General features: G+C 39.3%; 2 protein-coding genes across 5 annotated transcripts in view; one reads left to right on the forward strand and one right to left on the reverse strand.

Annotated features, from left to right (window-relative positions):
- The window catches only part of LOC126237394 (uncharacterized), a 97,925-nt gene extending 93,491 nt beyond the window's left edge, over positions 1-4,434 (reverse strand). The window contains exons 1-2 of one of the 3 annotated variants that reach the window (XM_049947483.1): positions 4,188-4,432; positions 3,900-4,077 (exon numbers count right to left, since the gene is read on the reverse strand). In XM_049947483.1, the coding sequence (XP_049803440.1) occupies positions 3,900-3,916 (17 nt within the window). In that variant the 5' untranslated portion in view covers positions 3,917-4,077; positions 4,188-4,432. Of the gene's footprint in view, positions 1-3,239; positions 3,374-3,899; positions 4,078-4,187 lie in introns of those variants that run through there. The other 2 variants (XM_049947485.1, XM_049947484.1) reach the window with 2 other exon arrangements.
- A 725-nt stretch (positions 4,435-5,159) lies between these two features.
- LOC126237393 (dynein axonemal assembly factor 3) lies at positions 5,160-7,927 on the forward strand. Of its 2 annotated transcripts, none has more exons than XM_049947480.1 (2): positions 5,160-5,278; positions 5,402-7,927. In XM_049947480.1, exon 2 carries the CDS (start codon positions 5,419-5,421, stop codon positions 6,835-6,837), a length of 1,419 nt encoding a protein of 472 aa, XP_049803437.1. In that variant the 5' UTR covers positions 5,160-5,278; positions 5,402-5,418; the 3' UTR covers positions 6,838-7,927. The 2 variants fall into 2 exon arrangements, with proteins under 2 accessions (XP_049803437.1, XP_049803438.1); XM_049947481.1 differs by having other exon boundaries at positions 5,233-5,278; positions 5,418-7,927.
- The last annotated feature ends 5,408 nt before the right edge of the window (positions 7,928-13,335 follow it).

Consider the following 13,335-nt stretch of genomic DNA (forward strand, 5'->3'; position numbering starts at 1 on the left):
CACAGGTTGTGAAGCAGTCGTTTAAATGAAGAATGTCATGTTGGGTGGCATTCTCGGCAACAGGGTGGTACAGTTGGTTTTGGCTACACTTTGTCAGTTGCCATTCAGGCGGACAGACAGCTCGTTGGTTGTCATGCCCATGTAGAATGAAACGCAGTGGTTGCAGCTTGTAGATCACATGACTGCTTTCACAGGTAGCCCTGCCTTTGATGGGACAGATAATGTTTGTGACCAGACTAGAGTAGATGGAGGTGGGAGGATGTATGGGAGGAATACCATTGTGGGGGATGGAGGTGAGAAGAATAGTGGATAGGACATTTCTTATTTCAGGGCATGATAAGAGACTGTCGAAACCCTGGTGGAGAGTGTAATTCAGTTGCTACAGTCTTGGGTGGTACTGAACCACGAGGGGAATGCTCCTGTGTGGCCGGATTGTGTGACTTTCCGAGGTGGAGGATGGCTGGAAAGATAAGACACGGGAGATTTACTTTTGTAGAAGGTTGAGGGGGATGGGGTCTGTAAAGGCCTCAGTGAGACCCTCAGTGTATTTTGAGAGGGATCACTCATCAGAACAGATGCGACAGCCACGGATGGCTGGGTTGTATGGAAAGGACTTCTTGGTATGGAATGGGTGGTAGCTGTCGAAGTGGAGGTATTGCTGGTGTTTGGTAGGTTTGATATGGACAGAGGTAATGATGTAGCCATTTCTGTGGTGGAGGTCATTATCGAGGAAGGTGGCTTGTTGGGATGTGTAAGACCAGGTGATGTAAATGGGGGAGAAAGTGTTGAGGATCTGGAGGAATGTGGATATTGTATCTTCACCCTCAATCCAGATCATGAAGATGTCATCAGTGAATCTAAACCAGGAGAGAAGTTTATGATTCTGGGTGTTTAGGAATGATTCCTCTAGGTGGCTCATGAATAGGTTGGCATAGGATGGTCCCATGTGGGTACCCATAGCTGTAACGCAGATTTATTTGTAGGTGATCTACAAGCTTCTCTCCTTCTCCGCTACCTTCCCTCTCTTCCCAACCTCTGTCTAATCTCCCAAATGCACCTAGCTGCTCTACCCTTTTTCCACGTCATCCCTGCACACTGCTGCAGAAGCACTTTATCATCCCCCACCCTTATCCTGCTATTGTTCCCCCTCCCTGCCCCAGCCTCTTCCTTACCCCCATCTGGTTGCCTCTCCCATCATGCACTGCTGTTTGTAGTCTGGCTTTAGTTATCAGAGACTGTGGTCGTGTGTGTGTGTGTGTGTGTGTGTGTGTGTGTGTGTGTGTGTGGTCTGTTTCTGAGAAAGGCCTTGTTGGGCGAAAGCTTCTTGTGTGACAGGCTTTTTGTTGTACCTCTCTGTGACTCAGCATCTCCACTACATGGTGAGTAGCAACTATCCTTCTCATAATGTTGAGAGACTTAATATCTGTCTGTTACTGCAGTTAGGACTGTAGATACATAACCATTCTACAAAAAATATTTTGTATCTTGTTTTTAAAATGATCCAAGACAAATACTAAAAATAAATTGGACTTTTATGCACTGTGACTTACAATAAATTAGTTTTATTTTCCTCTCTTTGCACATAACCAGCATGGTCTGCATACACGATTCATTTTTGCTCTGCTAAGAAACATACCTTTGTTCTAAGTTTTCATTCAAAGAATAATCATTAGATCTTTGCCAATTGTGGCCTACCCAAAAAGCTACACACATCACCATGTGCACTGGCCCCACATTAAAACCGTCCCATGAATGAACAGCGAGGACCAATGTGCCAGCCAGCATGGATGTGGTTTCTAGACAGTCTCCCACATCCAACTAGGTGAAGAATGGGCTGGTACCCATGTCTCACATCACACATTTTAGCATGGCAAAGATGGAACACAAACAATGGGGTACACAATTTTTATACCAGAGTGAGGCGGGGTTGCAGGGTAGGAGGGGGTGTGCGGTGCCTGAAAGGACAACTGACCACCCAAACCACTAACATATCAAATCCTGTTTAACATGCAAACCCCATGTAGATAACAGACGAAGGACAAGGAAGAAGATCTTTACCGGGTGTCTACTTTGGTGAAAGTTACAAAGTGGACCCCCTTGCATTTTTTGTAGTTTGCACAACATACATACACAATATGTACCAATATACTCTGAGACTCATCCTTTATATAATGGAAGTTCTCTGAATTGCCCTTGCAGTTTTAGTTTTTAGTATAAAGTGTCTTGAATATGGTAAAAATGTGTTAAATACGGCAATACGCAGACATCACGTTACACTACAGATATGTTACCACAATCTTTATTTCACAATCATATCTGTTGGCTTCATCGACTCAAAACCAAATTATCACTTTGAACCAAGCCTAGAATAACGGGATAGACTACAGATCAGCCTTTCAACACAGTCAAAATTTCAGGGAGAGGTATACTATCACACTCAAGCCTTTTTTTTTTACCCTCTCTCTTCTCATGCTACAATTTGGACATTTTTCTTTTATGAACACCTGAAATTTTCTCAATCTTTTAAAGCATTAAGCATCCCACAGGCAGACTTCCAATTTCAATTTTGTACTATGAATGTGACGTAACTAAAGTAACTGATCAACAGAGATGCAGTTTCTGGCTCTATATGATAAGAAATAGTTATAATATATAGCATGAGCACAGTGATGGTTTCAAACTTCCACATAGGAGATGAAAGGCTTTGGCCTACTGCCCGGAATGTAAGAGTGAACTGGCTTAACACTTTCGATGTTAAAATAAACTAAGAAGCTACTACCCAATGATGCTCATGCCCAAAAATAATAGTAACAAACTTTTTCGCCAGCAATGTTAAAAAAAAAGAGCAGAAGGGTACAAGTAGCCTATTTAAAATCATGTTTCAAACACATTGGATGCTGCTGTTCTCATAAGTTCAAAGAAATTATCCCTTGAGAAATGAAGTTATTGTGTCCCTTTTGTCTGTTGTTTGACATCCTGTTCACATGGGGAGACTGAATATTTGTCCTGGTATATAAATGCAGAGCAATCACACAGATTTATTTGTGAGAAATGATGGCATTTGCTGTTCCAGAACAAAAGATAGACCTACCTATATCTATGAAGAATTTAACATGAAATCAATGAAAGAAAACTGTGATGAATAGAATCAGGGCTGTCTTAATCATGGCCTCATGTTTTGCCACATGCACAGTTTAGAATAAATAATAATATTATATGAGCAGAACGGTTCCACTTACCTGAACATAATGTATGAAGGAAGAAAGAAAGAAAGAAAGAAAGGGTAAAAGAAAAATTGCCAAATGCACAGGAAGCGATAGAATACTGGTACGTTAAAATAAACTTCCCTCTGTGTAACAGATGGCGTTGTTCAACGTCCATCTACAGTGGAACGTATGACGTAAAAGTAAAATACAAAATAAACAAAACAATGCAACAATGTTTTGCTGCGACGTATCTCCACAAAATACTGAAAATTTCTGTACCATGTAATACTACAACGTTTGTGGGTATTCTGCAAACATTTACCAACATAGAAAAAGGTTTTGATCAGCGACAGTAGTCGCTGCAAGAAGGACAATTTTTCCTCCAGATTTACAGGTGCCGTTTATATAAATGTAAATCGTATTTCTATGACGTCAATGTGCACCAGGAAATGACGCTAGTTTCGCTACAGGATGCACTGCAGTTCATACAGACAAACATTCACCACATGTATCTATCGGACTCACTAAAACTCATGCTCCTGCGTCGTTTTCCCTAACTGACTTGGGATCTCCTCGACAATTTTATATATAATTACGTTAGGCAGCAATGAAAATTTTACACACAATAGTTCAACTATATGCAGTTATATGAATAATTTAATCCAGTAAACTCTATCTTTTCCGTTTTCTTACCGTAAGTGAGGCTCCATGCTTCGAAATTCAGTCAAAGGCAGAGGTCAAACTACAAGATAACTAAGGTTATCAGTCTTAGTTTCTACTAACATTTCAAACAAGCTCTGCGAGTGCGGGAACCATATCGCCCACACAAAGCGTGTTTTCGTTCGTCTGTTGCCAACACCTGCACATGGAACTACAGCCACAAATATGTAAATAAACGTGCATTTTCTTGGATATTCTGAGGAATACTGCCATTTACACACTAATCACAGCACACGTAGACAAATGAATCTTTTATCTTACTGGCTCATGATCCGTATGGTCCCGTCGCCAAGCTAAAGTTCTTAATGATCCTAATTTTAGCACCCACGCATGTGAAAACAGAGACGGCGCTTTACATCAGATCTCGACTGCGATTTTGTTTTGTAAACTACTCTTCAGAAAACGGCGTTTATGATTATCATCTGTATTTGATCATGTATTTTCCGTCAAACTACGTCATTTGAATACCCTAAAAAAAGGAAAAACTGGTGTATGTCCTATTTGAATAAAACAATTTCCACGTTGTTAACGACCGGTTTTTGCACTTCAGGACTGAACTTCGTTGATGTTTATGTATGCACTATGCACTACCTACTTGCTCCAATCTCCATAGGTCACAGTGCAACCACTGCACAATGAAAATTTACACATTTGACGCCGACCCCGTGCGTTGCAGTCTTTTTGCGAATTTTTTGTGGTGTATTGCATGACAGCTACCTGTCTATTAACATTTTTAAATGGCTACCAGTAATCGACAAATGATTTACACTCTTAGTTTTGTAAATGAGAATAGATGAGATCGTAATGGGTATATTGGGTGGTGTAGAATTATAACTGTTGTGACGTAACGTGGACTTACAATACTATTGTTGGCGATTGCGGGGAATTTACTATTCGGTGACCCATTGTGAATGGCAAATATTAATTACTAAAATTAACTTGAGTACTTTCCTCACAAGTGGAATCAAACTACTGGTTACGGGGATCAGACGTCTACTTATCCATTTCTAAAACGGAATCGTTTAACCTGTGAAAAATTCGCTGTTACAATGGGCAATTTTATTTCTATTTTCCGTGCCACTATATTAAGAAAAGTTTAGTACACAGTTTATTTTATCTGCTAACTAATGTTTGTAGTTAGCGTGAAAATAATCCAGTGAAATTTTTCTCCAGTGACAGTACCTACAGGAAGCAATTTCGTTGCAACTTTCTACCGTATCTAGGCAATATTATGTCAACAGCTTCTTGGATCTTTAATCTTTGGGTGTGCCTAGGAGACCAAATTTTAAACAAGATTATGCTTCGATCGCAGTGGGTTGCATTTCTTCTAAGTACAACAAAGGCATAACGCAGTAAGTTTTTACATCCTCTTTAATGATTGCAATAGCAAAACTCCAAGCAACTGTTCTGTTCTGTCGTAACCTTCCCATGAAATTATTTTGGCAAGAAAATCTTGCTATATTTACTATTTGCAGGTTCTCTTTCGTCCAGGATGTTCTGGGGTGTGACAAGAGCTCTTGATTTACAACACGTTTTATATACAAATCAGCCCAAACGTGTTGGAGACAATCTCATTCCAGACGAGTTACCAGAAAGAACACCTTTGAATATTTTGCTTATCGGAACTAGTGATGCTAGACACGTAATAAAAACCTTAGCAAAGTCGTACACGCATAGTAAAAGACACATTAGATTTTTTGTCTATGAACTTCATCTTGAAGTGCTTGCACGTCAGATGTTGCTGCTATCCGTGGTTCTTGAACCTCCTGAGAAACTGGGTCTTCTAGAAAAGACGAGGATCTTCATGGAGCTATACGGAAATGCATTCCTCAGAGCAAGCACGGCGTCATACCTATCGAAAAAATGTAATCATCTAATACGTATGATAACTGACGAAGAACATATGAAAAAAGTGCTACCATTATTCGACTTCAGCCACTTAAAATATCGAGACCGCGATCGCTTGGAAGATATTTTCAAATTCTGGAGATCGCTTGATAGTAGTTTCGATATGACCGATCTCTGGGATAAAAGGCTGCGTAATATGTTGGGTTCACGATACGACTCAAGAGAAGGGGTATTTGATTGGGACTATTATATGGTTCTGAAAGACCGTGGCAGTGAATACATTAATTTCCAGGAATACAAACAATTCAGAACCAATGGCGTTGGCTTTACGTGGCTGGAAACAGAGTACGCTATTAGCAATCCTACACTAGCCGCTTATGTCATCAGAATGGAAGGAAAACTCCGACATCACGGATACATTGGCGATGTTGTCAGTGGCCCATTTTACGCATTTGGAATGGAAACCGACCAGACAGATATGAATCGTAAATCTAACGGCGTGTATATGAAGAAAGCAACTGATATCTCTGAAAGAAATCTGATGCAATATTTCCATGAACTGCAGAATAAGTCTCCGTACGTTCATGTGCCAGTGAAAGGAGAAACGAACAGTGGAGTCGTTATTACAGAAATAACAAGTGCTCCATTGGTCTCAGAGGACGACAAGGATAAGAAAGTCACGAAGATACCCGTGTCAAATGCTTCTGCGGAAGAGCATGAAACAATATCGGTTGAAAATGGTACAGTGATATTTTTGACAAGTCCAGAGAAAGTAGATTGTCTGCAAAAACGCGAATTCAAGGAGTTATTTGACATTATCGTTGTATCACAAAATATGACACATGTGCTGAGTAAAGAAATACTATCTGTAGCGAGTAAGGATGCGACAGTAATAATTGAGAGCAGGAAGTATCTTTTATCACTGACAAAGGACCACCTGAAAGAATATTCAGATACACTCGAAGAAAAAGCACAGCTTTGCAACTTCGAGAAGATACATAATTTTGATCCAAAAAGCGACGAGTATGCATTTTTCAGGATGAGACATCCATGTGAAGAATAATCACATCAAGAATTTTGTTCATGGTTATCTGTGTTCTGTCAAGGAACCATTACTTTCTCAATACTTTATTTTCACATGTTGTTATTAAATAACCAAGAAGGCCTAGGTATTGTAGGTGAGGCATTTACAGCTCATTTGCGTACGTGGTCAGCTTTCCACCTTTCCGGAGTAAATTGGAAGAAGTAATTTGCTTTCATCTCTTGTGTGTTTGAAATTGAAGTATTAATTGCCTTAAGAATAATATATATTGTGGGCGAAGTATATGTAGGCCCACTTTTATAGACTATTTTATTGGATTGTGGACTGAAACTTGAAACTTTTTCTTAAATTTTTCTCTACTAAGCATTCCGCGTTTCCTTTTTCTTAAATTTTTGTCTACTAAGCATTCCGCTTTTCATCTAATTTTTTCATGTCAGTCATAAATCTCGTGATTTTGTAAAATTAAGTGGAGCTGATAATAAGATTTCCATCTTGATTTGCCGCCAAAACGTACTGTTTGCTCCATCAAGGGGAAGAAGAAATATTCAATTAAATAGGGAACACACACGCCGCATTTCTGGTTTTTATATCCGTAAATTTAATTCTTATGGCAAATACATTTCTCATACACGCCGTACGTATTTTTTGAATAGGTAGTTTGAATCAAAATGGTATGAAGAATATACTTGTGAAATGGAGTGATAAAGATGATATGTTACAAGTTATGAGTATGCACTCAGACAAAGATGCAACTGTCCAATATTTAAGTGTTTGTACGAAGGTAAAGATCTCAAGGTTTTCAACTAACAGTAGCAATCTTTAAAATTAATGTTCATAGAATACTGGTATACAATATACTGTTAAACAGTCTTTCATTTCTCAGCTTTTTGTATGTTTCTGTGTCTAGCATTGACTATTAGTCTGCCAAGGCAGTTTGTTCGGTCAGAAACTCATTAATGAGCAAATACATAACCAAACTCAGTGTGTTTATCAACATAAGAAAAGTGAACAGTCACATAAATGTGTTAATATGTAGTTGTGAGTTTGGTAAATTTTGCTTGCTTTAATATTTTGTGTTTTCATTATATAAGATATGCAATATTTTGATACAAGAGTGTTACTACTGTATTAATTTTAGTTTTAAAAACTGTAATTTCTTGGACATGAGTCTACCCTTACAATCAAATAAATAACAAAAATTAATATCCATGATATGATTGTTATTATTCAGAAATAAATAGCACCAGCTAAAATGCAGCCCATAAGTGCGTTCTGTTCTTGGGCATAAGATGAGTTTACTACTTTTTGTAAACACACAGAAATCATGCTGATTGCTGTCACATGATTAGAAGCTGCTGCAAATGTATTTTGGGTAAACTACTGAGATGCACACGCCAGATACACTAAAGTTACCTCAAATCCTCATCTCCCATGGCTACTGTCTCCTTTCCAGGAAATACTGGACTGATCAACAATCATTGATTTTACAGTGGATGGTGTGTAAGTGAGAGGCAGGAACCAGGGAGAACTCAGTACATTATTACCATCCTCATAACCAATAAAACGATGGAAAGTCCAGGATGGAATAACGACAATATTAGAAAAGGATAGACTGCTACTCACCATATAGAAGAGATGTTGAGCCACAGGCAGGTACACGAAGAGACTGCTATACATTTAAGCTTTTGGCCAAAAGACCTTCTTCTGAAATACTACAAACACAAACACACACACACACACACACACACGACCACTGTCTGTGTCTACAGTGGCCATGGTGCCCCCCTGACCAGTAAGTTGGAGATGCCTTGCTGCAAAACAAACTGAATCAGTGTGATCCACTTCACCTATAGGAAAACTTGTTGCATCCCAAGTCAGTGGGAAGAAAGCACAAAAGTGATATTTGTAAGTTGAAAGTGGTAATTCCAGTTGACATTACGTTGCAACCCAATTCCAAAACCTTTCCTGCAGTAAACTTGACGCTGAACCCTGTCTTGAGTAGTTCCAACCACAATGTTATCTTGCTCCATCACCACTACTTCAAAACCAACCCTTACAAGCCTTCCAATAATTCCTAACATCCAGCATTGCTTCACAACCATTTCTCAGTACCCTATGACAAGACCTAACCTTCCCTTTGGAGAACACCAGGCTCTTCACTCTCTAAAAACGTATGACTTCATCATTATCCTTCCAACAGAAAAGGGATCTACCACTGTGGTACTTGGCTGAAGGGAATATGTAAGTGAGGGTCTACGTCAGCTGTCTGACACCTCTATGTACGGCATCTGACATCAATATCTCATCCCTGTGACGCAAACCGAACTACAATCCCTCCTTAAAACATCAGACCACTCACAAGGACTAACACCTCAGGCCATACAACTTCTTACCCCACCCAAACCACAAACTCTCACTTTTTACCTTCTTCCAAATACACACAAACCCAATCACCCTGGCTGTCCCATAGTTGCTGGGTTCAAAGCACACACCGACATGTATCTGCCTTAGTTATCAACACTTGCAACCTATAATGCAAAGACTGCCATTCTATGTTACAGACACCAACTATTTCCTAGATCATCTGAAACCTGTGCGTATCCCACTCCCATCACACACCTTTCTTGCCACCACTGATGCCACCTCCCTCTATATCAACATCCCCCATGTATATGATCTGTCTGCTGCTGAGCATTACTTTAACCAGTGCCTTTTGATTGCACACCCATGACATCCTTTCTGGTGACCTTAATCAACTTTATACTTACCAACAACTACTTTACCTTTGAGGAGTAGACATGCAAACCGATCAGAGGCAAGACCTTGGAAACAAGAATGGCTCCTTCCAATGGCAATTTCTTCATAGGTTTCTTGGTGAGGACTTCCTGGGATCAATAAGCCTTCAGCCCCTGGTTTGGTTTAGATACATTGATGATATCTTTGCCCTATGATGTCACAGTGAAGCTGACCTGTTAAAATTTTTGGAAACTCTTAATGCAATCTGAATCACATGCCAATTTCCTTGACATAGATGTCATCCAGCCTTGATGTTTGAGGCAAAGATATTTGCTCAGGTGCAGAATCTTCACAGCAATGCACCACCATTCTCACCTCAGCCTTCAGTGGACATAATTAGCCTGTCCCTAGTTCAGTAGTGGATTTCTCAGGCCATCACACCCTATACTGGTACTGCTGATCTCCCCAAAAAACAACTTTGCAATACATCTCTTGTCACTCATTATTACTACACAACAAACACACCCTAATAGCTTTTCATCCCATTCCTCCCCAAATCTCCACAATGTCCTGGGTAGACCCTATGCTCTTTCTGCACCAGTCTCTTGTCACATGGCTCCTACACCCATGACTGTCCCCACTGTAAGACTTGCCCTGTGCACCCTAGTACCACCATGTATGCCAGCCCTGTAACTGACAAGACATATTCTATCAAACGGATAGCCACCTGTGAAATAACACATGTCGTGTACCAACTGTTACGTAAACACTGTTCGGCCTTCTACATTGGTATGACTGCCACTAAGTTATCACTTACACTGAATGAGCAAAGACAGAGGGTGTATACTGGCAACATACAATATCCTGTTGCAGAGCATGCTGTACAATATGACAGTTATCACCTTGGTGCCTGTTTCAGCGCACGTGCCACATCTATCCTTCCCCCAGACACCAGTTTCTCTGAACCCTGAAGGTGGGAACTGGCATTACAACAAGTCCTTAGTTCTAGCTACCAACCTGGCATTAGTGAAAGTTAATATTTTTTTTAATTTTCCTGGTCTCAGCATTTCTTCTCAGTAGCTGTTCATTTTTTCATTCCCGTTTACTTTTCTGCATCCTTTACTTTCTGATTTGTCTATGCACCCCCCCCCCCTGCCTCTCCCCACCCACCTCTACCACATATAAACATATAATGCATGTAGCTTTCCACTTTTATTAAGTCTTGCACAATGTTTTGTCAGTAATCTCTGTCTTTCTTATTACCCTATCATCCACCTTTAAGCTCTCAGGTTTTCACATCTCATCAAGTGCTGATCCCAACAATCAGTCTTTCCAGAATGAGATTTTCACTCTGCAGCAGAGTGTGGATTAGAGCACTTGCCCGTGTTAGGCAAAGGTCTCGAGTTCGAGTCTCGGTCTGGCATACAGTTTCAATCAGTCTTTCCTTCTCATCCTGTCTTGTAAGTCTTCCCTGACGCAGGGTTCTGGGTGACTTTTCCAAACTCTCCCCATTTTGTAAGCCTTTCCAGTTCTCCTTCTTCATCCCTCTTCATTTCCCTTTAAACCTTCTGCCCGAAGAAGGAGCCACTGACTCTGAAAGCTTGCACATTTCTTTGATCTTTATACGAGTATGTGATTTCTCCTCCTGCTGCTTGGTGAGTAGGTTTTTCTTTATCTATCTAGTTATATTTTCAGAAATGATTATTTTCATTGATATATGTCCATTTCAGTGGGATGTGTAAAATGTAAAATCTTAGAATACATTATGAACTCAAATATAATGAAGTATCTGTAACAGAATGTCCTGAAGTATCTGTAACAGAATGTCCTGTTCCAGTCCAACAAGCATGGATTCTGTGTACATAGAGAAAGAGAAACCCTACTCAATCTTTTCTTATGTAATGTCCCGAAAGATGTAGATCAAAGAAATCAAGAGGATGCAGCATTTCTTGACTTTTGAAAAGCATTTGACTTATTGCCATGTCAACACTTATTAACATAAGTATAATCAAATGAGTTTGTGACTGGACTAAGGGTCCTAGCTAGGGAGGATATACCACATTGTCTTTTATAGAGAGTCATTAACTGATGTAGAATTATTGTCAGAAGTACCCCAGGAAAATGTGCTGGGACTTTTTCTGTTCATATTATTTTGTAATGGTATGGTGGAAAATATTAATAGTAACCTCAGGTTTTTTCAGATGATGCAGTTATCTGTAATGGAGAAAAATACACAAATATGCAGTCCGAGCTTCATAAAATTTCAAAATGGAGCAGAATTTGACAACTTGTTTTAATGGCCAGAATGTAAAAGTATACAGAAATGTGGCAGGATATTATGACTACAAATCAGTGTGTCGCAGTTGGAATTAATCAGATGTCTGGCTGTAACGATTTGATGGAATATGGAATGCAATGATCACATGGACTTGGCCATACATAAAAGAAATGGCAGACTTCTTTAATAGGACACTGCCAAAGTTCAATTGTTCTGCAGGAGAGAGTGCTTACATAACATGTACGAACTTTCCTGTAATATTATTCATTTCAGATCCGTATCAGGTAAGACTAATCATAGATATTGAAAGCACATAGAAAAGGGCAACAGGTACGATCAGAGGTTTGTTTAACTTATGGGAGGGCATCACAGAAATGCAGAAGAGCCAGGACTGACTGAAGCTTGAAGATAAACATGAAATTCCACTTACAAAATTTCAAGGACCAGTATTTAGTAAGAAATCTCAGAGTATATTACAGTCACATGTATATTGCTCATACAGGGACATTGAAGATGAGATTTGACCATTTACAGCATACACAGAGGAATGTAAGCAGTCATTCTTCCTGTGCTTCATATGTAAATGAAATGGGAATAAACTTATAATAAACACCAAAATGGCAATATAGTCCACCTTGCACTACATAATGGTTTCGCAAAGTGTAGATGCAGATTAAGAAAATGTTGCACTACCATTCCACATTTTCTTTTTTTATTTGTTTAGTTCTATAGATTAATCAGAAACACAGAAAGTTAGGAATGAAAATAATTCCAGAAGTAATACTAGATGTGGTGTACAAAATCATCTGAGTTAGGGAAAAAGGAAGGGATCACTAGAAGATAGTGATCAGGGGAAGGTAGTGTTCCAACAGAAATAGTGAAGCTTAAGGAAACATAATACAAATGGTTTTGAAAGTGGTCATTTCTGCTTATGGCGGCTACTTAATTAAAACTAGATTTAAATTTCTTAAAGTAAATTGGTTGCCATAAGATGAAATTACTACCTCTAAATTATTTATTTGAGACTTCTGACATCACCATATGATATTTGCAAGTAATAATAATCTTTATTTGACATAGGCAATAGCAAATCAATGAATCAGCAGAAATGTCAGAAACATCCAGCAGAGTTGAAGAGGAAACAATTTCTTCAGATGAGAAAGCCTACAAACCTAGTGTAAACTCATGTGCTCCTGAAACCTCCAAGGATGAAGCTGTCAGCACATTCCACACCCTTAATGCCTCATGCTCACTTGTAACTAGGACTGCAACCACACCAACAGCCAAGAACCATTCTACTATATCCAGAAACTTATCAACTGCTCTGCAGACATCTCAAAGGAAGAGCCTCAGGATAAGGAGAGCTGCTGTGCGTAGTGACTATTTTTTATGGGATCTTCGCAATTCGAAGAAGAAGAAAAGGCAGAATATTTACAGTGTCAGCAACAAGAAAGTACAAAGGTAAATAGTGCAGCAAATCCACTACATGAAACATTAACAGTTGT

This window comes from Schistocerca nitens, chromosome 2 (genome assembly GCF_023898315.1).
Source record: "Schistocerca nitens isolate TAMUIC-IGC-003100 chromosome 2, iqSchNite1.1, whole genome shotgun sequence".
Classification (NCBI taxonomy): domain Eukaryota; kingdom Metazoa; phylum Arthropoda; class Insecta; order Orthoptera; family Acrididae; genus Schistocerca; species Schistocerca nitens.